Source organism: Mugil cephalus, chromosome 5 (assembly GCF_022458985.1).
Source record: "Mugil cephalus isolate CIBA_MC_2020 chromosome 5, CIBA_Mcephalus_1.1, whole genome shotgun sequence".
Classification (NCBI taxonomy): Eukaryota; Metazoa; Chordata; class Actinopteri; order Mugiliformes; family Mugilidae; genus Mugil; species Mugil cephalus.
This window is the reverse complement of record NC_061774.1, coordinates 20723319-20751069: the sequence shown is the minus strand read 5'-3', so window position 1 is coordinate 20751069 and position 27751 is coordinate 20723319. Positions and strand designations below refer to the sequence as shown.

The window sequence follows — 27751 nt, the reverse complement described above, 5'->3', positions numbered from 1 at the left end:
TGTTTCTGTCTGTGTATCTATTTCCTAGAGATGTTATTAAGTTTCTTGAGTTGATGTGCGTGAGCGTGTGAACTCTTGGCTGTAGCGTTTGATCACCTCATAACAACAACAACATCAACAACAACAAAAACAGCAGCAGCGTGTATGTGTTTGTGGCCATGTGATGCAGTATTTAGAAGATTAAATTGAAGCAAATGCCTCTGATTACGGAAAATGTTCTGATAAATAGTTCAGGGAAAAGGTGGCACTTTGCTAACGATGATTCTTGTGACTGGTGTTAAGATGATACTGGCGACCGATGAGCTAATACTGACGAAAAGGCCCCCGGACAAACCCTCTGGAATGTTCTGTCTATTTCTATAATACACAACTCACTGTAAACACAGTCGACGTGAAGTTCTCCAGCTGCTTCCTTAATGGAGAGAAAGAGTCTGTTCAATAGCATACATAAAAAAATAAAAAAATAAAACATAAAACAAATACAATATGGGCTTAGTGTTGAACGAAACTCAACGAGAATTTCTCCATCGTATCTAAACATGTTGTGATTTATTATTTTCCCAAAACAATCCCACACTGAAACGTTTTCCTGAGCGGTTGTCATGGAGACGGGTCTGTTGATAAAGTGTCCCGATGGCTGTTATGATTGTGTTCATAGTACTTTAAGAGCCGCCGGCTTCCAGTTAAGTACACCGTGTCCGTGGTTTGGGTCAATCCCTGCGTCACATGAGGCGTGAAATGAAGTGCTATATAGATATGAGTCAAACATTCAACAGGTGCTGTGCTTAGAGACGGCGTTTTACTCTATGTTGTTGAAAGGTACAAATATCCTGGAGCCGAAATGAATTACTTAAAAACTGTTGTTCTTATCGAGTAAATGAATTTGTCTTTAAAATGGTTGTTTATCATTCAGTTTTATCAAAATCTAAGTAATTAAGTTTAGTCTGCAAACAAGAGAAACATAAAACATGAATGAAATGTTAATTTTAAATAATTAAGAGTAATAATTTCAAGGGTATTTGAGGGAGCAGAATAATAGAGAAATCTACATTTCACCTTTAAGTAAAAGTTCTCTTTTATTAAGTTTTACTAAGTTCAAGATAAGGTATAATTTTCACATATTTTAATCTGTTAGATATAATATGAGTCGTCCTTTGTAGAAAATCGTGAAGGAAAAAAGACTGATGACACACGTGTGATATTTACCATGGTCCCAGTCTTAGTTTAGCTTGTTGGCTCGCTAACATATTTCTTATTAGCAACCACTTGGCTACAGCTAAGACAGGAATCGGAATCTGGGTCTGGGAGGGTTTGTTCAGGGGAGAGTTGACCTGAGGGGGAAAAGAAAAATGGTGTCCAGGTGTCTGGTGGCTTTGGTCCTGATGAACCCAAACCTGCTTCCAGTAGTTGTTTATATATTAAAAGAAAATGGTTGCTCATCTCAACCCAAATCAAGGACAAAATATTCACATTTTGCTCATATTACAAAGAGACACTTGTAATATATGTATATACACAATGGCCAGGTTAATACCCAGCTGAAGGCCACACCCAACTATGAGGGGACTAATCACGTCCTTTATATCTCGAGTACCAATCGCAGTTTGTACATTTCACTAGGTTACAGACACCACAAGCACTAATTTAAGTAGCATCTTAAATTAAAGTCCAATTGGTGTCATGGTACTGAGTGAGTGCATTCAAGTATCCCTTTGTAGAAACCCAGAAGAAACCTAGTGTGCTTCAGGGTTTTGTAAGTGGATAATCTATGTGATCTGGGCTTTGATATTTGTTGTTGTTATTCTGTTTTCTCTGAAAACCATAAATAACTTATTCTGGAGGAAAAGCCCTGGGACATCCACAGATGGCAGGATTCACCCTTTGTCTTTATTTAATGATGATACATCCAGTATTTAAGAGAGTTTAGTGCAGATGACGGACCAACAACCTGGCCTCCATGAAGGCTGTTAACGCGAGATAAAAAAAAAAACACATGTCACTGCTTTCTGACAAACTACACAGGAAATCCAGCAGCACAGCGCATATCTAATTAGATTTCACCAGACTAGAATAGGGAGTGACGTTGAACTGGGTGAGTTAATGGTGCCTCTGTATGAGAGATCAGTTTACTGGTTCAACATGCTGGAGCCGCGCTCTCACATGGCCTCAGACTTCCTGTGTGCTGGAGAGGGCTCAGCTCAGAGAAACCAAGTAAAATAAAGTATTAGAAACTGACAGAAACCGGATGACGATTTCTAAATGAACACGTTTCATACAGCAGATGCTCGATATGCAGCAAGAATGCGACTACATGCAGCTGCACGGTGAAAGCCGTGATAGGATGCCAGTTTATAATGTCATCTGTTTGAGTTTGTGTTTCGAGGTTGCCGGGCATCTACTGTTGGTAAGAGGTGAATATTTTAGTTAACAGAAAGTGACGGCGGAGCAGGACACTGGAAAGCATAGCTGAGATGCCTCCGCCGAGTCTGTTTGGATTGCGGTGAAGGATGGAGAGTGGATTTGGATGAGACTGACGTGACCTGAAACACAAGGTTAAATGGCAAAGCGAAGCGCATTTCACACGTCTGAAGACATGCTGCTTATGTTAGACTTTTAAGGGACAAATAAATGGGTCAACATTAATGCATTCAGGAGTTCTGTAACAGGTTTTTAAGAGCGATGTCTTCAGGAACTTTTATTTATTTATTTATTTTTCCTGATTTCTTTGTGATTTCAGTGTTTGTCATTTTCACCGGCAGTCCCGAAACTCCCTAGTAAGACTTTAATCACTCGCCAGTCTGACCACATTGCAAGCGGTGGCTGCCGTCTGAGCCAAATAAGGAGACTATTACAGATTAAAACAGCCGCAGGAAGGATTTTGATGACAATATAATTACATGTGGTTTTGTCTGATCGTTTGATCTGCGAGAACAGTCGAAAGTTTGGATTTGTTTTCCGCGATTTTCGTTCTTTATTTATGGGCGCATTGCAGATCCAAGTGTCCGACCTTACCTTGAACTTTTTTTTTTGTGGAAATCATCTCTTCTTGGTGATGAGGATCTGCTGTGCTCATCATCTCTGCGTCTCTCTCTGTGTCCCTCACAGCAGCGACCGTGCTGCCATGGCATCGGGATCTCCAGACGTGTCGACCAATCAGGAGCCCGCTGAGGTCCAGGAAGAGTGTTCAGGTAATCGTTGTTGATTACATGTATAAATTAAATGCTCATCCAGCGTGCAGATGGTGTTAAAGTGTAATTTTATGAATTTTGTATGAACAGCTTTTCTTCATGTGCCTACTACATTTCAGTTTCTGTGGTTGCTCTATTACATATTTTGATGCAAATTCCATTTACACTGTGCAGAAGGTTCTTCATAGGCCTTAAGACAATGACCAGTGTGTCTACGGCATAGACTGTATAAAGATGGAGGGTGGAACGGCTCACCAAAAGTGAAGGCAAAGCAAGTAGAGCTCCCCCTGGTAACTGGCTAGTATATACATGTAAAAAAAAAAAAAAAAAAACTTTTTTAATGATGGTTTCCATCATTTTAGGTAGTTAATGTAACGCTGATGCATGTTGAAGTGTAAAAAGTTTTGTTTTAAGTAGTTATATAATGGAGACTGCCATGGAGACGAGATGGCGCCGCCCGTATACCTGGGAAAATAGCGCCAATTTGGCCAGTGCAAGGAAGTAGCAATACGTTGTCTATATTTGTACTGTCTATGGTCTACGGATGTAAAAGTAAAGTTTATTAATCATGAAGGGGAAACAGGATTACTAGGTAGGATATGGTTGTACTGCCTCTGCCTGTGATTATTATATCAGATATGGGTCTCTATAAATACAAAAGTTATTTCTTCTTTGACAGCTACAAATAGCTGAACAATGCAAGGGATGATTAAAGCTGCGTAGCCTTACTTCTGGGATATTTGTTCTAGAGCTAGATTTATGCTTCTGCCTCGTACCTGTGGCACAGTTCCATAGCTTAAATGGTAGCTTATGCTGGAGGCTCATGCGCACCTCCCCAGAAATATAACTACACATTGTGGTAACGCAGACCGCAACAGCTGTCACTGGTTCGAAATGCATTTCCTCGCCCACGGCTCTCAGAGGCCGGACGAGTACAGAAAAAGTCTCCCTCCTTCTGCCTCCATCTGCATCTGCACACCATCTACTCAGACACCTTCTCTCTCCTGCTCCATCAAAGCCACAACTTCAACAGATCGAAGTTCTTGACGCAACTCATGGTTCACATCCAGGGTTGTTGTTCCTCCTCACTTGAGTTCATTTGGGTTCATTTGGGCTGAACACAGTAATTTTACCCTGTTCCAGAGCTGAGACCGGTTAGAGAGGATTTAGAGAACAGTTACAGACTGATTTAGAAACTCTGGCATATAAGTATAAATGCTTACGGGCTTATGTGTGATTGTCACTTGCATAGGCTCCTACATAGACTCTGCTTAAATCTTTCAGAGAAGTATAAACCATACCCAGAGTGGCAGTGAAATAAATGAATAAATACCATTTTTATGTTAGCATAAAAGTGGTGAGTGTTGATGCAGACTTCTTAAATTCTTCATGTGCTATAAGCTCAGAATCCTTCTTCTTAGGGTTAATATAATAACAGATATTAGTGTCAGAATTGGCTGCGTGGTCCCTCATGAATGTCTGCATCCTATCAGCTAATAAGATTTGATACACACTCCCAGCAAAGACAATCAGGTCAGCCTCACTGATATAAATCTCCTTGCAGCTGGGGTCAGGAAATGAAAATCATCATCTCTCACTACAGTTCACACACACACACAAACACACAAACACGCACATTATACAGATATTTACAGATGGACAGAAGCACATATGCTCCAGTTTGAATGGGAACAAGACATGCGTTCAGAGGACAGAGGGTTGTCTGTGTGGGTGTGGGAACTGCAGCTTTTGGGATTCTTGTGGACGCAGTATCAACGTAACATACTCTGTAGAAATACTGTTTCAAGCTGAGGCTTTAGTTTTGGTCTAAACTTGAAATTACTTTGTTTGTTGCAGATTTTAATGAGTATTAAATATCAGGTGTGATGGCACAGAACACATACATGTTTTCTTATTCGTGTTGGACCACATGAGAAGACGCTATACTTGAAATTCGACTTTCTGAATGTGGTCCTTGTCTCAGTTTACGTGCAGCGGAAAAAATCGAAGAACACACGGTAACATGTTCTCCTCCACCACACTAGGTGGCGATATGTGTCTTGTCAACGGATTAATACGGCCCCCTTTCCGGTTGACCTGTTACGACATATAATAAACAACTGGAGTCGTTCATGCGGCAGACCAGCATTAAAAACAACAACCAGCTTTTTTAATCTCATACATAATGTGTTCTTCTACCGGCTCTGTTTACCTTCTTCTTCTGCGACTGGTATCCTTGGATGTTTTTGTTCTGGGGTCATACTCCAGCGCAGCGGTTGTGGAGCATGCACACACGTGTTGTCCAGTTAAAGTCCAATTAAGGCGTATACATGGCGGAGAAAATCGCATTATCTGGGTGTCTTAATCGGATAAGGAGAACTCTGATTTTAGTCGGAGTAATGTGTTTACATGCACTTAAGTTGTCCGGTTAAAGTCGGATTAAGGCAATAATTAGTTTTTTTTTCATGTGCATGTAAACGTACATATTGTTGTTGTTGTCCTGAACTGTCTAAAGATGAACTGGTGGAATGAGCACATGTGATTTAGGACACTGACAAAAAGTTGAAGCCAGTGCAGCATTGATTAGTAGCGTATCATTTCTGTCACGGGGCCACAAGTATTGGACATCTGTCCATAGCTTCATATCCGGCTTACATTAAAAAATGACTTGTAGCTTTTTGCTTTTTGTGCTGGTTGTGTGAACACAGCGTGACAGTCAGTAATAATAACTAAAAGGATTACTGAAATCACAAATAGAGCCATGTACCTCACAGCAACAAGGTTCTGGGTCGGGCCTTTCTGTGTGGAGTTGTGTGGGAATGAATTTTCCATCACCCCAACTACAACCAATAAAGAAATGAGAAATATGCTTATTTTTCCACTGCTGATATAGTAGAAATGAAAATGCTTTCTCCTCTTCCTCCTTCCTGCCTATGACATTGTTTCCCTTTCAAAGGTCATCATCTTCTCAGTGAGTAAGCACAGTTCCCCCTGATGTTGACCTTAGACCGTGCCGAAATTCCCATGATCCTACTCCACGTCTTTAGTCATGTTGGTGACTGAAAGCACGCATTTTGTGAAATTACAGTATCTTAACCCCGACAATGACCACAGAGTTTCTCTGACCTTCCGCTGAATCACTGGCCTTTTCCAAGTCTCTGAGTGGAGACCTTTAGCTTAATAGTGCATTGTGCCTAAAATAGCACAATAAATGGCAGTGTCGGGTGGTGCTTCCCCTGATATTTCTTCTTGGCCGTGGAGAAAGGCCTCATAAGCCCCATCAAAAAGCTTGCTGGACGCTCCTCAAGCTAATGCGGGCAGTTTAGTTTGTAGTGTCAGACAAAAGAGGGGGAATATGCATCCAACGTTTCACTGCAGAAATTGGATGTTTGGTTTTAATTCTCATTTAACTCATTACTGCATCAGAAAAAAAGTCATTGTGACTGCAGTTTAACTGTCATTGTCACAGATCCAGATTTATATATATATATATATATATATATATATATATATACACACACACACACACACACACACACACACACACACACACTCACCAGCCACTTTATTGGGTACACCTATTCAATTGCTTGTTAACAGAAAAATGTTGCCTGGTCTGATGAGTCCCGATTTCAGCTGCTACATTCAGATGTCAGGGTCAGAATTTGGCGTAAACAACATGAAAGCATGGATCCATCTTGCCTTTTATAAACAGTTCAGGCTGGTGGTGGTGGTGGTGTAACAGTGTGGGGATTATTTTCTTGGCACACTTTGGGCCCCTTATTACAAACTGAGCATGGTTTACAGGCCACCGCCTACCTGAGTATTGTTACTGACCATGTCCATCCCTTTATGACCTCAGTGGACCATCTTCTGACGGCTACTTCCAGCAGGATAATGCACCATGTCACAAAGCTCATATCATCTCAAACTGGTTTCTGAAACATGACAGTGAGTTCACCGTACTCCACAGTCACCAGATCTCAATCCAACAGATAGAGGAACCTTTGGGATGTGGTGAAACAGGAGATTGGCATCATAGATGTGCAGCCGACAAATCAGCAGCAACTGCGTGATGCTATTAAAGCAGTTCTGAAGACAAACCGGGGTCCAACCTTTTAAATGTCCATATTTAAATGATCCAGCATCTTTACCGCAAACATTAGTTTGGATGCCAAAGATTTTTCACTTGTGATTTCCAGCCAGGCGGCATATTTTTAGAAAAGAAGGAATGCTCAAGGATTCCCCACAGGGTGGAGAACATAAAAAAATAAAAAATGACACTGCTGGTTTAAAAATAATTGATCTATTTTTTGAGTCTCTTCCAAAGTGTTTTCATGGAGGGCTCAGGGATGTGAATGCTTAAAATAATCTGTGCACAGTAGTTGTTTTGTTTTTTTGTTTTTTAGTTTTTGGACTCCTGGCTTCTCCTTTGTCCTCGCTCTGTTTCCCTCTGTGTGTTTGAAGATTTGAATATGTCCGTCCTGTGGTAGCCATGCAACACTGAACGTGTCTCAGTGTTTGATGATGAATTATTCATTGATGGAAGTGTTTGCTGTTCATAGTAATGTTCAAGAGAGTGCTATTTTGAGATATAGGAGAAAGAATGTGAATCAGCACCTGAACTATTCTCGTTCCTCTATCAAATCTTCATACCTACGTTACCCACAATGCAAGAAAACGTTACTCCTGCTAAACATCAGAGAAGCTTATCTAGAAACGTAACTTCTAACTATTGTCCCTTTGTCTTCAAACACAAGGAAAAGACCTTCACTCTTCCTTATCTTTATAAACCTGGAGTATATAAACGTTGAGACAGCCCACAGCTCTGTTGAATGAGGGTCAGAGAGAGGACCAGTGGGTATTTCAAGTTTTTTATGAGCGCCTTGGTGACTAAAAGCAATGAAAGCTGTTTGTAGCTGTTTAAGGAGTTATAAAAGAGCTGCTGAGTTTTTCCACTGTTAGTGCTAATGGCCGCGGACCCACCGAGGGGGAGGCTTTACGAGCGCGTGTTTGTGTATGTTTCTGTCTCGGTGTGTGTGGTTCCTCCTGTGCGACTGCCTACCTGCAACTTTTACAGCCAACGCAGGACTAATTGCCCCGTAACTGGAGTTCATATTAAAGGCGTAAAGATGCTGCGCCCGTAATTTCCTTATTGATATATATCACCATTCGCGGTTAGTTTTGAGGTTTAATTTTTCTGTCACCTCCAGGGAAGAAAAAGTCCAAGTTCCAGACGTTCAAGAGGTTTTTCGCGAGGAAGAAGAGAAAGGAGCCGTCGCCTGCAGGGGCGGACGCTGGCCTCAAGGCCAGCCAGTCGACCGACAATGTCAGCAAAGCATCGGAGAACAACACGCTCACCCGATCCGAGAAGGATAAGGGCTCTGGGTAAGAGCACACATCTGACACTTACTGTTAGTTCCTGGCGAGAGGTCAGATACCCCCTTCGAGCTTCAAGTATTTTTGTGTCCAACAGTATCAAATTCTGCATCTAATATCCTTTCACTTTAGCTTTTAATATGTTAGAGGATGCTTACGGTGGTAGAAATTTGTACTGACTTTATTATAATTTCATGCTATTGCACCTTTTTCCTTTAGTTTTCATTTGCATATACATCGTACTTGTCTTAGTGACAACATCTTTATCTTTTTATTATGTGTTTTTTATGCAAATGTGTCAATTTTTCCCTCTTAAATGCATTTAAACAGTTGGAAAAGCATCTATAATATCAAAATCTCTAACATACACAATATATCTCTACAACTGAAGCCAAGGTTGATGAATGTTTGTGGATGGTGGCAGCTCCTACATGGGTAGATATAACTCTAATAAAGACCGAGAACAAATGGCAGTTAAAATTTGTAGCCCAGTATGTTTATACCCAACGTCCTCCATCCAGTCAGATAAACATATTTTCTCTTGTAAGAAAAAAAAAGAATGAAAGGAGTTAATTTGAGAAAGGAAGATTGTGTTTTAACATCCATCTCCTGTGCTGCCAAACTCACCTCGGTGGTGGCTCGTGGCTTCCTGTTTTTGTAACACGCGGTGGAATGAATCTTCCTGTGGACAATCCCTCAATTCCTTTGTTTTTCTAAGCCGTGCCACTTCCTTTCTTGTCTGCTCTTCATCTGTGTCACAGGATATATCTAGTTAAAATTTTTAGCGCCGCCAGCAGAAAGAATTACAGTACAGGATTTCACACGTAAGGTGAACAGAGTCCTACATTTTGGGGCGCCTAACATCGTAATAAATCCTTTTTCTTTTGTCTTTTTTTATTTTAAAAAGCCGTGAAAACATCACTTCTTCTTCCCGTTTCCCGTAGGTCAAAGATCAGTCTGGGCAGCAAGGCCTTGTCACACGACTCCGTCTTTGTTTCGGACTCATCAGAGGCAAACGAGGCTCTCGGGGCATCTCAGGACAGCATCCATGGGAAAGTGAAGTCACTGCAGGTAAATATAGACAAAAGTGGGACTTTCGGTTTTTAGATATTGCTAGGAGAAAAGTTGATTCAAGGAAATGTTACATCCCTCTGGGATGACACGGGCTCCTGACCTCTGACAGGAAAGAGACATAAAGGATGTGACTGTGAGACTAAATGAAGATAATTAACAATTATAAGAATTGCAGTTTGACACTTTTAGTGAGTTCAAGAGTGAGAGTCTCTCTCCGCTGTCATGAACAGAGCTCGTAAGACACGGCGATCTCAGCTGATCTGGTGTGTATATATACACACACACACACATATATATATATATATACCAAATGGGATTACACATTAGGACTGAATGTAAAAATACTGCTGAATAAGATAACACGTTTACTCAAACCTACTTTGCAGATCCATAGTTAAGTGTAATGTGGTACATGTGAGCGTTCAGGCTGGCGCAGCTGAGAGATTATAACTCTGACAAGGAAAAATAAAAGGACTGGCTGATGATAGGAAAGCAGACAGAGAACAAGTATGTGTCACAACAACAGGCTAAAACGGGAAGACATGAGATCCAGACGGGCAGACTGACCTCCAGGGAAACCGCTCCACTAAGCTGCAGGGGTGTGAGAATTAAACAGCTCCTTAAGGGGATTTACTCAAAGGGAAAACTTTCTCCTGCAGCTAAAATACAGAGGAAGACGAAGGAGCACTGATTTGTGGCCTGTCTATAGATGAGACAGCGTGTTTGGAGCAGCCAGCCTTCGATGATCAGTGCAAATATAAAAACCATTTTCAAGGAAAACAGCACATGCATGTAGGCTTTGTAGGAGTTTGTAACGCGTTAATTGGCATAAACAGAATTTGTTATGGAAAACAATGTGATGGAGATCTTCCGACTTTAATCCTCGCTTTGAGCTCGGCTGCCTGTTTGATAAGCAGAACGGGGGTTTGTTTCAGAGCCAAATACAAACGCATTATGCAAGGATTGATATAGCAATGGGTGTTAAGTTACCGCAACGTAACGTTTTGTTGAAAATGCAAATGCTGCATTGTTGCTCACAGGACAAAAAAAAAAGTGGGTGTCATTTTAGTGGTAGTTCAAACAGGATTATGTTTACTATCATTTATGTCCTAATCTGTGAAAAGCAAACCCCGTCTCATTCCTCCATATCATCTTTTCTAAATATTTGTTTCTTCACATTTTAAATATCCATATAATTTTTAGTTTTACATGTATTTTATCATGCTATTTTTTTAAAAAAATGCTATTTTGCTTCTCCATTTGCCAGGGTATAATTCTGATTGAGAAACACAACATTTATTTTTTGAATTTACAGATAAAGTTTGTAAATGTTTAATTTGTTTTAAGCTACAGAAACAATAAAATTTAATCTGTGGCGTCCTCAAAGCTGCCTGAATTTGACATGCTAATTGATAGCATCGGCTATCCTGCAGATTTAGCATATTCGTCACCAAACTAAAGTCATTTGACTTAGTGATTAGAAACAGAAAATGGTAATTTGGTACCTTTTTTATTATAGAAGACAGATGCTAGTGTAGCCAACATGCTAACACTAGCAAATACATGAAGTTAACATTAGCTTGTTGGCTGCATTTCTTATTTCAAACTTCTTTTAAGCTTGTGATTACAGTTAGTTTGAATTATGTACACAATTATGAAACAACTGGCACTGGCCAATAGGAGTTAGGACACAACTTCTAGAAAACTGTTGACGTCTAGAGACTTCTAAGGCTAACTTTGTAGCAAGCTAGCATCCAGTTAAGTTTAGCTATAGGAAATGCAAACGTATTATGAGAAAATGAAGCTGTTGGGAATATCAACACTTCCCTCACACGCATAATAATTCTGTAAAGAACACTTATAAACCCAATATATTTATTTATATTAATATTTTTACACAGATGGGATCCAAGTAAAGTCACATTACTGCAATCTTACCTGCAGAATCCAGTCTTAATAAAGATAAAATATAAGATAGAGAGGGATAACTGATTGGCAGGGTCGTCATCCAATCATTACAACACCTACTTCATAGAGATATTTATTTTATAGTTCATATTCAAACTCAAAATGTCAGACAGTCGGAGGTGACTAGGGCGGTCGCTTGGCTAAATTTCTGGAAATGCGTGAGGAATGGGAGTTGGGGCGTGAGTGCGTGACTCTCATGCCGATCGCTTGAGAGTTGGCAGCAATGCTATAGGCTGCTGCAGCAAAATTAAATTATCAAACATGTCACAACAGCTTTCACAAATGTCCCCAAAGTTAAGGTCATAAAAGAGGAGGGCATTCATGGACACAATAAACACAACTGCTTCATTATTATTAGGATATTTTTAAGTCTTTAAGTCACATTTATGTTTTTACAACTAACCCACAGGTATGTCCACGATACTCAAACTGTGGAGTAAACTAATTCTAAGTCCTCCTGGAGTTTCTGCAATAAAATATTAACGTTTCATTCTGAAACGTGCGTCTGTTTATGAAGGAGTCTGAGTGTACCAGCGTCCTGGCCAGCTGAAGAAAAGCTGCATTGTCCAGTGTTTGCTTTGTACCTTGACGTCCTTGAAAAACTGTTACAGGGCAACACGTAGCACACAGATACCAAGACTGTTTGAGTTTCTGTGATACCCACCACACACACAAACACACACACACATGCACACTTACATGAACAAGGACTGAAACTACCGTTTCTCTTGAATGCCAGCTAACTGTCCACTTAAGTCATCCTCTGTTAATAATCCACACTGATGGGGATTTCTAGACAGTGATACACATTTATAGTGTCTGAGTCACCGTACATGCAAAAACCTGCAAAACACCTTCACTTCCGACTGTAAAATCTATACCCTCATTTGCAAGTTTTTGGTTCTGATAAGGCAGCCGCACATTGCTTTCTTAAATTCATTTTGTTTGCCTCGTTTTTGCAGCTGCAGCTGAAGCAGGCCATCAGGCTGGGCTCTCCTCCTTCGCTCATGTGTGTGAAGAAGGCGGAAGATGTCGGAACTATGTCCGAGGATGACGGTCTACCCTGCAGTCCGCCTGAGTACACAACGCATCACACAGTCATGGTAACGTAACACGTCGCCCCATTAATGTCCCACCACCTGAGTATTTTGCGTCTGTAGTGGCACGTTTGCTAATGCTCTTATCGTTCCCTCTTTGTGCGCATCCCAGAATCAGGCTCAGATGAACAGTTCAATCAGCCTGGAGGGAATAGACAGTGACGACGAACAGGTGAGCAAACGCTTTCGCATCCTCGCAGCATTGTCAGTATCACAATGGACGGGATAAAATAATATAGTTTGATCCCATGCAGAGGCGTCAGTAGGTTTTAAGGACAGGGGAGGCTTGACTTTCGCTCACAACACAACTCAAATATTCGTGGAATATTATTTGTGATTAAAATGGTTGCAGTTTCAAGCCCTGAAAAATATTACTTAATTACTTGTATTAAATTAATATTAATAAGTGGAACACATTGGATAAAGATGCACTGAATGGGCTCTTCTACCTTACACTATGAATTTAATTGAAATGCACAAATTTATGTTATGTTACCCTCCTTGCAACTTGACAAACTGTGTCTGGAGATTCACGCATCTTAATCTGGTAGTGATTAATTATACTAGTACAGACTATTATACTAGTACAGATGTCCAGAAGGATCACTTTTGTCTTAATTACTTCTCAAATCTATTCATTGTTAAACTGGAAATCTTCAACTTGAGCCAATGCTGATATCAACTCAGGAAATGTATCAGACTTCCTGCAAATCTCTCAGATACTCTTACATTTTCCCCTCACAGATTTATTAGTAAAAAGTCCCAATTAAGGCTGAATTAAGGATTTCTCTTGAATATCACAAATACTGCTTTGTCTAAGGTGCCAGTGAATCAGTGTTAAAGCAGATCAAAATTAGGATTCATTTGGACTCTGATTTGGTCTCCACCAGCTCCTGAAAAAAATCAATATGTCTCTTTAGTAGTAAGACATTATAGCTCTCTCAACACTTTGTTATTTAAAAGTTCAGTTTCCACTTCAACAGAGTCTGGTAATCATTAAATCTGTGAGCAATCATATTTGATTAAAAATGATTAGATTAGTGCAACTTTAAAGTTTCATCCAGCTGCTCATTCTTTCACGATTTGAAAAGCAGCTTGATTGAGTTAAACATGCTATTAACCATTAACAACCCAAAGTTTAACATATTCACAGCATCTTTAGCTTCATGTTTCCATTCGCTGACAGTAGGAATTTGATGTTTATTACAATTCACAGATTAACTGACTTAACAACGTCTTACATTTTAATGATATATCGACAAAACTATGTTTGTGATGCTGTTTGATGCTGTTTTAAAGCGAGTTTCACTGTCACCGGCCAAACAGCCTCTCGACTGATCTCATGGTATGATGTGTGATTTATTAAAGTCAGGAGGATCCTTCAGGCTGTGTGAGAGTGGAGCTTTGTGTGACATTTCTCCTCATGTGACTTTAATAGTCAAAACATCTCATGATCCGCTCTAATCATTGATCATCATCATCATCATCATCATCATCTTTTTCCCCATCTGTTATCCTCTCTCTGGCTCTTGTTTTTCTCCTCACAGCGTTACTCTTTTGACCCACTGCGGTTTGACGAGTCTGTGGTCAATTTCGTGTTCCCTAACAACTCCGTCGGATTAAAGAAAAAAATTAAAATGAGTGCTTTTTGGACACGGAGCCAATTCGCAAAAAGACAAAACTCCTCCAGAACTGTCCGTTTAGTGTCTCTCTCTGTCTGTAACGTGGGCCCTGAAGCGCCGTCAGCAGAGTATGACAAATGAGCGTTTAATGATAGTGCCGTTTTAGCAATTTCAGAAGGGTTTTGGCCGGTCATGTTCCCACTGGAAAGAGCCGCAAACGGCCGGCTACAAAGACGCGCACACATAAACCTGAAAATATCCCCTTTTTAAAGTGCATTCCACGCGCAGGAATGTGGACGAGGAAAGGCTGCAGTGACTTATGAGTCGCAGTAGCAGGGGCAGTTTTTCCCATTTTACATCACTCACGACTCACAACAGACTTTGTGGAGACACAAGTTTTTAATTTTCACCCTGGGTACATACAGTAGGATGACTTATGAAGTTCAAGTTACATTTTTTTTATCAACAATTGATGAAATAACTCTACAAAAGTCAAAAATAAGTTGATGTTTGTGAGAAACCTCTGAGAATTATCCCTTAAGTCTAACGTCGCCTTCTTTATTATCACGTTTTTTGCTTTTTCTTTCCACTTTACTGAATTCATTGTCAGTTTTTAGTCGTTTTTGACAAAAACTTCATCCTGCTCAGCTAAATTTCGCTGATACAAGCATAGCTACTAGCCAGTAAGAATAGCATTATCTTTATATCCGTAGCATTAGCCACTAAGAGCTGACACCAAAACAGAGCTATAAGGTAAAATCAAATGAACATTAATGTTGTTCTGTATCTTATTCCCCTGCATAAGAGTTGTTGTTGTTGTCTGTGTTGTGTTTCCAGCTTGAAAGTTTTCTTGAAAGCTTGAAACCCTCATCTCTTTGTGGGACTGAGGATCAGAATAAAAGAAGCAACCCCTCAATCATTTCTTGAAGTGGGACTGAAACTTGAGAGTCTGTGTCCTTCTCTCAGTACTGGTGTTGGTTTTGTTGTTGGGTTTTTTTTAGGCAGATATCTGACCAGATATTAACTTCTTAAAATAGACAAAAAATTGACTTCTTCAGTTTCAGTTTCATGCAGCCCTTTCAAAACACATATCTGTAGCACAGCAAATGGATGTCATGTGCTTCGTGTGTGACGCTGGAAGATGAACTATTGTGTGTCTGTGTGTGTGTGTGTGTGTGTGTGTGTGCGTGTGTGTGTGTGTGTGTGTGTTGGAGAGGCGGGCCGGGGCGGACTGAATGCTATAACTACAAGCAGACATGCTGACTGCCAAAGAAACCATTGGAATGCACTCTGAACACACACAGACGCAGACACACACACAGTGGGTCAGCGGAATAACATGTACAGTACTGTGGCTGCAGAAAAGAAAAGAAAAAAGAAAAGAAAAGCAGGAGCAGAAAATAACAGAGGAGGAGAAAGAGAAAGTGGCATCGCACACCTTCACAGATGTGTACACTACCAGTCGACGGTTTGGACACACCTTTTCAAACTTCATAAACTTTTGACTGGTGGTGTGTGTGTGTCCTGAGAGGAGACAAGCACCCATGAACCTCTCCTGAAACCCGTTATGAGTCAGTTTGAAAGTTTCTCAGCGTGTGAAAACATACCATCATTTTTAATTCATTTTATTTATTGTCAATTGCAAAGAGAATTTCTGACGATATTTGACAAACTAAAATGCACACGGACGTCACGGGCCACATCGAAGAAATAAGACAAATGACTTAGAAGAGCGAAAGTTTCTCTCTGTTAAAATTTGCCTTCTAGAGACACTTCTCCTGTGGTGATGATGATGATGGTGGAGTAAGTGTTGGTGCCGCAGATAAGAAAAGCTAATATTTATACAGCTGGACGTCGCTCTCTTACTCTCCCTCTCTCCTGCCCTTTCCTCTGGCGTCTTTATCTTCCGCCTTCAACGTTTAAGTGAGAACCCACCTTTTTGTTTTCTTCTCCTTGGCTTATTGTTTCACATGTCTCAAAGCCTGTGACTCAAGTCTGTCTGGAGCTGATCAAGTGGGAAAACCGCTGCAATTTCCCCAGGACATGAGTGGACAAATCCCATTTATTTATTTTTTTATGCTAGTGGGACTTAGCCAGAGCTCTCTCCAGATCTGAGTGCCGGTTCTTTGGAGTCCAAATGTTGCAGGGATTTAATTCACCTGTGCTCACAAATGTTTAAAGTTTAATGCTGAATGTTTTAGTGAAGACCTTCCGTCTCCTCTTCCCAGCTGTCCCATGCCGCCTCCAGTAGAGCAATGAGCCCCCTGGTGGTTCCAGGTGACTTCAGTCTGCCGGCCAGTCCCTTCGGCTGCCTGGACAACTCTGCTGCCAAACACAAGCTGGGCCTGAGACACAAAGCCTGCAACAGGAGGAAACCTACCAGCGTAAGACACTAACAAGAGCACGCACCAGGACACACCATTTACATGTGCTTTAAATTCTCTTTCGTTTATTACTTCTTGGGTCTTATTTTCATAGTCTGGGTTGTTATTTCTGTTGCGTGTCATTGCGTTGGACTCGGGCAGCTGAGGCTGTAAAAGATCTGTTTAGGAACACGAGCAGTGGGACAATCAAATAGTTCAAAAGTTATAAAACAGTTCAGCTGGATTGTTTAAACACCTTTGTTGCGAGTTACAACTTGTTAAAGTAGATTGTGGTTGATTAGCAGGCCAGTTTACAGCAAACAGCTTGGGTGATATTTCTTTATTTTTTTTAATTTCCCCAATGAGGATCAGGAAAGTACTTTCTTATTTCTCTTTGTGTTATCCCCCCATTGTAAAGCTTCATCGTGTATCATTCGTTCGTCAAATCAAGGCTTTTTTTACTGTTAAAAATTTAAACTTTTCCAAGAATTTTCCTTTTTTTGTAGAAAATTAAGGGTCACTTTGTTGCTATTATGTGCTAAAACTAAGGCAGAGAAATGAGAAATACAAGAAAAACAAGAAAAATTTATCATGTCTATAGATATCATCCAGCACTACAGACTATTTCATGCAGAATTTACTTTATGATCAGCAGATATTTAACCTTTCTGTCCAAAATCTAGTGAAAACAAAGAGATAACTCATTGCACTACTATATTGTATTATTATTTTACAAAATTATATTTTTTATGATGAAAAATACAGCACCACTGCTCTACGTTATGTATAACATGGTTAAGTGTTGGGTCAACCAGTGCGTTAGCATACTAGGACTGTTGACGGCTTATTTTCTGGGTTCAGTCTTAATCTTGTGGTTGAAGGACGATCTAACTTGGTCACCAAATCCCCACCTGAGTGGGACCTGATGACTCTGAGGACACAGCTAACGTCTTCTGTCCACGCAGCGGCCGGAGGGCAAAGCCGAGGGAGACTCTGCGGTGGAAGAGATGCTGACGACGTCCATGGAAGAAGTAGAAACGGACGGTATGGAGGAGCCACAACAGCAACTGAGGATAGAAGGTTCTTTTTCTTTTCTTTTTTTTTTTACCTTCAATCCAATGAGTCTAGGAAGTCTTTGGATGCGAGTATTAAACGTTATTATTCAATCAAATCAATTTAAAACTAAATCTGAAACTCTGAAACATTTTTTTTTATCTGCAGAATATATAATAAAGCTTGTTTTCATTTTACTCCTCACCTTTCCACAGTGACCCTGACATTTCATTGTTAAACTTGCAGACAGTTTGCAACCAAGTGTCGACACATAACTAGCATGATTGGTGAATGCATCACTGCTTCACTGAAAAAAAAAAAAAAAAAAAGCTGAATCTGGCTTGATGTGTAGTTTGTCATGACCATTAAGTAGCAGCAAGTCACAGGTATTAATTTAAGCGTGCATTGAAAATGTACTGCAGCTTGATGCTCTATCGACGCTGGTGTTTGCACAGTATTATTGCATTGACTTAACTACAGTACATCCAGTTTTATGACAAACTGCATGATGGAAATAAAATTCAAATGGAATTTTACACTTTCAAAAGTCAGGAGTACCCCGTCTGTGTGAAAATCATATAAATGAATCATATTTCATTATCCTTACAAGTGTAATATATTCAGGTGGTTGATTTTGGAACATGCTTGGAAATAGCATTTTCAAATAAGAAAAGAGAAAGTAAATCTGCAATGAAAGTCTAACTGGATTATCTCTTTCAACATCATCAGCCGTTGATGGATGAGTCCTTTGTTTCTGTCCGTTAAACAGATGTCGGTGACCATCAGCTGAAACCAAAAGTGGAGAAGGAGGAGGAGGAGGAGGATGAGGTGGAGGAGACGGAGCCACCGCAGCATTCCAGGCGATCCCTGTTGAGAGATAAGGAGGAGGAGGAGGAGGAGGAGGAGGAGGTGGTGGAGGAGGAGGAGGAGGAGGGAGAGGATGAGCCCGAAACAGAACAGGATGTTTCTCACGGCCCAGACACTTCCTGTCCTCCTGAGCCAAGACTCTCAGAGGAGGAAGCCTCGGAGTCCCAGCCCTTGCCCTCGTCCGAGCCCAGCTCCAGAGCCTCCTCTCTGGACAGTCCCAGGTGATTTTCTCCTGGTTTTCCCCCGATAAGCTTGTTTCTGTTTTCTCCTTACATCAATTCTGACTCTGGATTTCTGCTTCTAGAGCCACGCCGGAGCCCCCTACTGGCTTGAGGGAGTACCTGCTGGACCCCCCAGGCTTCGTCTATGGAGCAGATAAGAAGTTTGACAGTGACTCGGCGTCGGAAAGTGAAGAAGATGGAGTCCAGGGAACCATGGAGGAGGAGGAGGAGACCTCCCTCTTACAGGAGGTGCTTAGCTCCTTGAAGACGCCGCTTGGGTCTCTGGACGTTAAGACTGAGGATGTCTTCCTGGAGATGAAGCAGGAGGCGGAAGGGAAACTGAAAGAAGAGGCAGAGATAGAAGAAGGAGAGGAGGTGAAGGAAGAGGAGGCAGAGGAGCATCAGCCCATCAGTTATCAGTTCACTCCTTCTTGCTCAGTCCTGTCCAGTCAGGCCACAGAGGAAGAAGAGGAGGTGGTCACTCGTTCCTATCAAAAAGAAGTAGAAGAAAAAAAAGAAGAAGAAAAAGAAGAAGAAGTGGTTGCTGTTGAAGAGGTGAAAGGTGAAGAAGCAGAAGAGGAGGAGGAGAAGGAAGAAGAAGAAGAAGAAGATGTAGCTGTGGAGCAATTAACTCAACATGGTGTATGTATTTTTGGTTTTTCATTTAAACATTTGAGTTCATGTTTAATTCAAACAAATCTTTCCAAAGGTTTTCTGTGAGGGACATTAACAGTAGAAATAATCAACATTTTGAGTGCCAGTAAAAATAACCAATAGTAAAAATATGTCTTCAGAAATAAAGAGTTTGAGGTCTTGTTGGAGAAACAGTCAGCGACTATAGTGGGAGACAGTAGATGGGAACCGATTCCATTAATACGGATATAGTCACTGCATCGGATGCGCTGAACATGGAGACCCCGAGGCACATGTTGGAGAATTGTCCCAATCTAAAAGCTATTAAACCTGTCAGTGAAATAGAGGTTACGCTGATGTTAGATTAGGTTCATTGGCTTTAGGCACAAAAAACTGAAACCTAACTAATGTTGGAAACAGGAAACTCGAAGCTGTTCTCATCCAATAGTCCAGTATTTTGTTAACTCACTATAGAGTTGGCAAACTAAGTGTCCTCGAGCAAGACATCTAACGCTGAGCTCACTGTGTTGTTGTGTTACTCCCTACGTGGGTATGCACGTGACGTCACAGCTAGGGAAGTCTCCATGGTTACGGCCACTGAGTGGCAAAAGGTGACAGTTGAACATAGAGATTAGCAGCATTAGCTTGAATCATAGGCTTTAAGGTGTAAAACTAAATTAAAAAAAGTGCTGTTGGATCGCTGCATTACTAGGAAACAACTGGAATCCAGGCTCCGAAACCTGGTGTTGTGGTTCACATTTAATGTCAGGTAATATTAATTTAAGATGTATTTTTTTGGTGAAGTCATACCTTAAGTTACTTCTTAAGTTACGTTTTGGTGGTTACAGCCGACAACTATTAACTATTTCATTTCCAACAATAAATAACAATACAACAATAAACTGAATATTTGCGTTTTAAGGCAGTATTATATTACTTCTCAGAAAAGCTCTTAGCGTTAGAGTCTTTTATTAGCTACATTTATCATAACTGAAATGAAACTAACCAAAATTAACTAGTAATCCACTTTTCCAAATCCAGACTAGTTCATATAGATCATTGTCGAGTCCACTTGTCCTTACTTTGACCTGATAATGCACATATTTCCTGTTCTCACTGTATTTACTGATACATTTCACCATGTTTTTGCCACTCAGGGGGTGTGGCCTCAGGCATACCCTTTTCCTCTGTCAAAAATGTCAACAATGGCCGTCGTCTTCTTGTAACCACATTTTTGACGTGTGTTAAAACACAATTTTTAATTTCCTGTGATAATAAATATTAGCTTTTCCTTTAGCAGCTATCATCTAAATACAAATCATGTGTTTCTTTCTGCGTACATATCCAGATATCTGTTTATATTTAAAGTTGTGGGACATGGACACAGCCACCGTTGCGTTGCCTCATTTGGAGATTAAATTAAAATATATGTGACTTTAATATAGGCAAAATTAATCTAAACCAGCTTAATGGGTTTTAATGGGTCACGTAATCCATTAAAAGTGTCCTTGCTCTGTGGAGAATGTGTTGTCATTTCATGTGAATCCCAGAAGTTTTTGTTTAAATCTTGCATATAAGCAAATGTGTGTATGTGGAGTTGAAAGCTGACATGTCTCCTTTTCCTTTTCTTTTCTCTTTTGTCCTCTAGCATGAGGAGGAGGAGGGACAGAAAGAGGACGCAGAGGAAGTCCAACCCGAGGAAGAAAGCAGTGTGCTCACAAGACAAACCATCAGCCAGGCTGCAGAGGAAGAGGTGGAAGAGGAGAGGGAGGAGGGCGAGGAGGAAGCGATAGAGCTGGAGAAGGAGTCCGAGGTGGAGGAAGAGGCGCAGGAGAAGACGGAGGAGGAGGAGGAGGATGATGATGATGGGGTGGTGGCAGTGGAGGTGAATGAAGGGAGGGGCGTGGAGGAGGCGGAGGAGGTGGAGGAGGCGATGGAAGAAGAGAAGAGCGAAGCAGAGGAGATGCTTCCTGACGCGCAGGAGGAAGCTGAAGTTCAAAGTGAAACGTCGATGCAGGAGGCGGATGAAGGCGTCGTGCTCACGGATGACGGCGTCTGCGGCGAACACAACGGCCATGATGATGAAATCCCTGCAGACCTGAGTGATCAAGTGGTCGCTCTAGTGCAGGAGGAGGAAGAGAAGTCAAACAAGACCTCTGGAGACGAGATCGAGGACGGAGAAGAGGAAGCAGAGGATGGAGAAGAGATCAGTCCTGAAGACAAAAAACAAGAAGAAGAAGAAGAAGTGGAAGCAAACCAAACGGATGAAACTGAACAGGACCTGAAGCAGGAAAGTGTAGAACCAACCCCCCACGCAGACGTGGATCCAAGTGAAGCCACAGAACAAGCCAGTGTTTCATCCAGGCCTCCGTCTCTGTCTCTCCCAGAGTCGCCGAGTGAGACTCGTTCACCAGCGAGTGGGCCCACCACTCCCAGTAAGACCAGCGTCATCCACATAAATCTGATCTCTCCCAGCTCAGAGAAAGCCATTTCTTTCTTTCAAACGTCCCCAACCAAAGCAGAACCCAGTGAAAGTGTCACCCAGTCGCCTCCTGCGGATCCCACAGAAGAAACAGAAATGGATTTAGCAGGAGAAGAAGAAGAAGAAGAAGAAAAAGAGCCTGCACACATACAAGATGCTGCAGCTCCTGCCTCTGCGGAGGAAGAAGCCGACCGGCTGCCCTTTAGTTCAGATCAGAGTAAAGCCCGATTCAATGTCTCCCCCGCCTGGCAGAGACCTCAAAGTCTGACCCCTCCGTCTTCCCCGCCGGCCTCTTCACCCTCCACTGTCGCTGCACCCAGCAGTGAGGAGGTGGAGGAGGCTGCTGCGAGCAAGAAGGTCGAATTGGTGTTGAGCCCCAGTAAAATGAGGAGCGCAGTGAGCGTCGCCGGCAAACCCCAGAACAGCGCAACACCGGCCCCCGTCAAACCTCAGACCTCAGCTCCCGCAAGCACGGAGGGTGAGGACGCTTTTCCGACATAAACCACAGGCTTTTAATTCGTCCCCTTGTCTTGTTTTCTTTCTTACTTCGCCGTGATGTAATCACAGGTGGCGAGCTTGTGGTTGAAATGAATAACCGACCAACTTTATCCTCTCTCTCCATCCTGCAGAGAGCTCGCCCGCCGTGGAAGGAAGCAACCCGTTTGGAGTTCGGCTGAGGAAGACGTCGGGTATGCTCCGCTTGGGCTCGGAGGAGGAAAACACGGAGGTGACGAACCCAGACTGTGTTGTTATGCTGCTTGCATGTGGTACTTATTCATGGGCGGTGGGGAGAGAGCAGAGAGGAGAACCTCCCCCTGAAACCAAGCCATACTAAACTCTTTTTTTTTTTTTTAGTGTGGCTTGGCAAAGATGTTCAGCTTTGAGGGTCTCTGCACCAGTCTAAATACCTTACTTTCTAACATAAAGCAGCTGTAATCAATATTTCTGTATTGGTCAAACTTTTCACCAAGTTGTTTTATGTAGTAAATCTCTAAAACATCATAAGAGCCTCAAAACAAGACTGAGAATTGGACTTTATGAACATGTAATGTTGTCCTCTCTCTGTTAGGTGTGTAAATAGGCCCAACTTTATAAGGTTATAAGTCAGTTGAGCAACTGCTCTTTGCTGCCCCCAAGTGGTGGCCACGATATGGTTCTTTGTTAGTAAATTTTAAATTTGCATTTATGATTCGATTTATTTTATCTTGTTTATGTCGTTCAGCCTCCGGTTGAATCGCCCACTCCACCAACCAGCACTAAAGTCGACCCACCGCAGCCAGTCAGTGTTAAGCCTTCTGTGTATCAGCCAATCAGCAACAAGCCCGTCGTCCCGAAGAAACCAGAGGTACACGGAGAAGGCGGAGGGAAACTGAAGCGCGTCTCAGGTCAGCCACAATCACACAGTGACATTTTATTTAGACCATGTGGTTTACAGCTTTCTGCTCTAAATAATCTGTTGAGGTGTAAAAGTTCAGATTAACAGCCTCCTCATTGAGTCCGTGCTGTGTATCTGCTCTGTTATCAGACCCAGCTACAGGTCGGGGGGCTTCTGCTGGAACTAATTCTCCCAGCTGGATTTCTATGGCCAAACAGAAACAGAAGATCTACAAAGAAAACTCACTGGAGGAGATAACTGTCAAGAAGGTAACAGTACGCTATGTGTGTGGGTCGGGACAACTTTTACTCTTTAACATGAGAGACACATGTCATCGTAGCGAGTGTCAGAATCACTGGGGATGTCTGCTGTCATCAAGGAGTGTCATTGCTATGGGGTGGGGGTGTCTGGTCTGGTCTAGGTGGGTGGTACATGTCTAAGTAACCACCAAACAAATGCCAGGTCCAGAGGTTTCTTGAAGAACTCTGCATTGTGACAACATGGTCGATGTTATTAAGTTCTCCTGTCAGTGGTTTTAATGTTGTGGCTGATCGGTGTAAATTCTCAATTTGTATACAAGCACAAGTAAATATAACAGAAAATTCTCCTACTCTCTCATTTTCTTACTAATTTAAAAAGCATAATGAATAGTTTTCTTACTATTTTCTACTGATGGTCTATCCCCTGTTTCAACTCCAGCAGTTTAGTGTGTGATCACCAGACTGGGGATTCCCCTCCCTACGGTCCTGATTTAACCCCTACTCATAATCTTGTAATTTTGTTTTGTGGCCTACTTATTACTACCTACTTGTTCCCCAACGTGCTAAGAGTTCGAATGAAATTACCGTCCACCCAGCGTCATGTGTGTCTCATCATCTTTGTATCTGACTGTTGTGCTTCTGCTCTTTGTCACCAGGAGGAACAGGAGAGAAAGTCTTCACTGCCGATGTACGTCGGCTTAGCTGCAAGCAGGGAGCACAGCAACAAGACAGCTGAGTCCTCCTCCAAAGGTCAGCACACGCACAGCAAACGTGCACAAACACACACACGTGCACACACACACACACACATACACGACCATTTGGACCAGGAGCAGGCGCTGGGTGGACTAAACTCATTTACAAAAGACACATCAACTGCTGTGTGGAAGCATTTCAGTAGATTTAAACGTATGAACTGCTGTATTGGCTTTCAGTGTGGTTCTAGTAAACAATTCACTTTCTGCCAATTCATTTTTCACTAATGCACTGCTGCCCTCATCTGGTCGATCTCTGCTACTGCAACAGTGATTTAAAACTTAATCCAACCATATTCTATGTTCTCTGAGGCAATGAATGCCATTTAAATAATGTTTTGTTTTATTGTATTTCATTAGTTTGGAACATTTTAAGATACATTAAAGCTGTTTTTTTTTTTTGTTTTTTTTTTTTAAATGCATGCTGGGGAAACCCCAAAAAACCCTCAGAGAAGAGCTCCCAAAAATAACAGAAAATGGAAGCAGAACAGAAGACAAAAACAATACAAAAAAAGAAAACAAAAATATAATTTTTTATTTTCTTATTCACAAAGCATTTTTTACATTATTTTTAATAATAATAAACTTGCATAAGTAAAATACATAAATACGAATATGTAAATGAGGTCATAAGTATATAACTAAATGTAAATAATAAAGGCTGTTATTAAATGTTTGTTTCAGGTGACTTTTATTTCCAAATGTCACATTTATTTATTTATTTTACTTCTATCAGTTATAGTCAACTGAAAGGGGGCACAGTTATCTCACAGATAAAAAAATAAAATTAACATGCATTCCTGCACGGAGGACAGGAACTGTCTCAATCCAAAATAAATAAAATAAAAAAATTAACTATTATAGGCCACAAATGCACTCAGCCACCATCATTTGCTTAAGGAAGAAATGTGAAAAGACATAGACAATAATAAGTAATTTGGGGACAAAGAATACGAGTGTATGAATAATAATACCTTTAAAAATAAAGGAATTAATAAATAAAATTGACAATAAGCAAAGCAAATAAAATTAAGAAATTAAATACACAGCCAAAGGCCCAATGCAGATGTCTACTGTATTTGCATCTAAAGATCTTAGTTTTCATAACTCTAGTCCTTAGTGTCACTCACACATTTCTTCATTATAGTTTCCTCTGTTAGTCTTTTATCTGTTTGACATGTCATGTTTTTTTTTTTTTTTTTATCTTGCAGTGAGTAAGTCAGAGATCAGTAAACCATCAGCCTCTGCAGAAAAGGAGGCCAAGAGGGCGCTCTCCCCTCCGACTCCAGTGCCACCTCAGCCTTCCAAGTCCCAGTCACTCTCCTGCCCCGTCGCCCCCAAACCCCAGGTCCCCGCTGTCGGAGCGAAACATCCGCCACAGCCTAACGCACCCCAAAGATCCGTCCCACCCCCAACTCCGGTCCCCGTCCCCCAGAAACCTCCCTCTTGCACGGGCCCGCCCTCTCTCTCCAAACCTGCCACTCCGCCCAAGACGCCCCTGGTCACCTCCCCTCCCTTCTCGTCGAGGCCCGTCCCGGAGAAGCCCGGCGCAAAGGCCGCGGGGCTTTCCGGACAGACCCCGTCCCCTCAGCGAGGCCTGCCTTCCCCGTCTCTGCCCCAGGACGAGCCCCCCTGGATGGCGCTGGCCAAGAAGAAGGCCAAAGCCTGGAGCGAGATGCCCCAGATTGTCCAGTGACAGGCCAAGGTTTTAACTGAGGGTCTGGTGCACCGGCTCAGATCAACAAAGCTCTGGATGGACCAGAACGCATTTGCACACACGTTTCTTATTGTCCTGGCTTCGGGCTCCTGATTGGTGCAGATGTCCAGTCACACAGCTAAAGACAGGCTCTGTTTAACTCCTTCCTTACGTTGTACAGCCATGTTTCTAAATGACAGGGTAGGACCCCAAAGGTTAATGCGTCTTACTTGAACCAGATCCTTTTTGTTTGTGTTTTTTTTTCTTATTATTAGTGTGTAATATAATACGGTGCCTGAATGAGAGAAAACACCTGTAAGCGTCACAGCAGTCGATATTAATTTTTATCCGAGGCCACACAGGAAAGGGAAGACGCAGGCAGATTATTTTATAAAGAAGACAGAATAAATCTTGGGGTTTGCTATTGTTAGGTTTTGTCTTAATCTACACGATGCTACAGTATATTTCTACCAGCCCAGTGTGTTTCTGTGTGTGTGTGTGTGCGCATGTGTGTGTGTGTTTATTTTAAATCAGTGATACAAGCTCACATTTTGAGGGTGATATTGAGGATAACATGCAAGTTCAGCTGAAGAACAATTTGCTGCCGGTGTAAAGTTTTGCTAAAAAAAACAAAAACAATTTCTGATCAGATCTTTATGGAGCAGATTTCTTCTTTCTTTCTTCTTAACCTGATGTTCGTCGTGCTCCCCGCTTGTTTCAGGCGGTAAATTATATTTTTAATTGTCCTCTTTTGATATTTTCAAAACCCTCTTTTGATATTTTGAATACGCAAAACTAAACTACAGATTAGCTGCAAGCATACGACAGTAAGTAAAAAAGCAGGAATCATATAGAAATATCATCACGTTGACCTTCTTACATTTTTATTACGTTTTCAAAGCACCGTAATATTGCAGAGGTTTGTGCGTCGTGTAGAAAGATACTTTCCTTTGCATCCATTAAACCATCAGTCTTATACAGTAACTCTCTGCGCTATGAACTTTGTTTTTTTTGTATCGCCTTTTGAGAATTTGTCTTGTACATAAAATGTGCAGTAAAAAAAAGAAGAAAAAAATCACTTTTCTTTGTGTGTTTGTCTGTGCACACTTTCAGCTGTGTAGTTGTAATGGAAATGTATTGTAAATTGTATAAAGCCACAACAACTCCAACTATTAATAAATAATAAATCCCTGACACATTTGTAATATATTTGCTTCTTGTACAGTTCATGGTCACTTACACTGGTGAAAAGTAAACAAGAATATTGTGTTATAAAGGAAAAATACTACTTCTTAATATTGATTGAAATACTGGAGAAACTGAAAATAAAATATACAGTGTTTAGTAATCACTGTGATTTACTTCACAATGTGAAGTAATATTAGTGTGCCTTACTATAATGAGAAAATTAGTTAATTTAAGTCCACAGTGAAAAAACCCACTGTGGTCGAGTGGTGTTTTGCAGGGTGGACTGAGAAAACGTTTGCCAGATGAAGTTGTGTTCAAGAAAAACAACCAGTTTACATAACAACTCCTGAATCTTTAAGATTTGAACCATTTTACTTTTATTGGTCAGAGTTTACGTCTTTGTGTCCCAAGATTTTATTTTTTCTAGTTGTGTCCACGGGTGATTTTCCAAGTAATAAATGACTTTTAACACTTTCTAATGATTATCAAACTGAATGTCTTGAACGCTCACTGTACATTGCTGTCGTGAA

The 27751-nt window shown here is 41.3% G+C and overlaps 1 protein-coding gene across 3 annotated transcripts in view; it reads left to right on the top strand.

Moving 5' to 3' along the window:
* zgc:66433 (uncharacterized protein LOC321250 homolog) overlaps positions 1–27227 on the top strand; it is a 53361-nt gene extending 26134 nt beyond the window's left edge. For all 3 annotated transcript variants that reach the window (XM_047584784.1, XM_047584786.1, XM_047584785.1), the window contains exons 2-16: positions 3106–3188; positions 8402–8576; positions 9512–9638; positions 12572–12712; positions 12819–12878; positions 16557–16712; positions 17657–17771; positions 18514–18832; positions 18916–19474; positions 21114–22425; positions 22577–22674; positions 23170–23332; positions 23473–23591; positions 24239–24332; positions 25549–27227. In XM_047584784.1, the coding sequence (XP_047440740.1) occupies positions 3106–3188; positions 8402–8576; positions 9512–9638; positions 12572–12712; positions 12819–12878; positions 16557–16712; positions 17657–17771; positions 18514–18832; positions 18916–19474; positions 21114–22425; positions 22577–22674; positions 23170–23332; positions 23473–23591; positions 24239–24332; positions 25549–26033 (4006 nt within the window). In that variant the 3' untranslated portion in view covers positions 26034–27227. The remainder of the gene's footprint in view (positions 1–3105; positions 3189–8401; positions 8577–9511; positions 9639–12571; positions 12713–12818; positions 12879–16556; positions 16713–17656; positions 17772–18513; positions 18833–18915; positions 19475–21113; positions 22426–22576; positions 22675–23169; positions 23333–23472; positions 23592–24238; positions 24333–25548) is intronic.
* Positions 27228–27751: the final 524 nt, after the last annotated feature.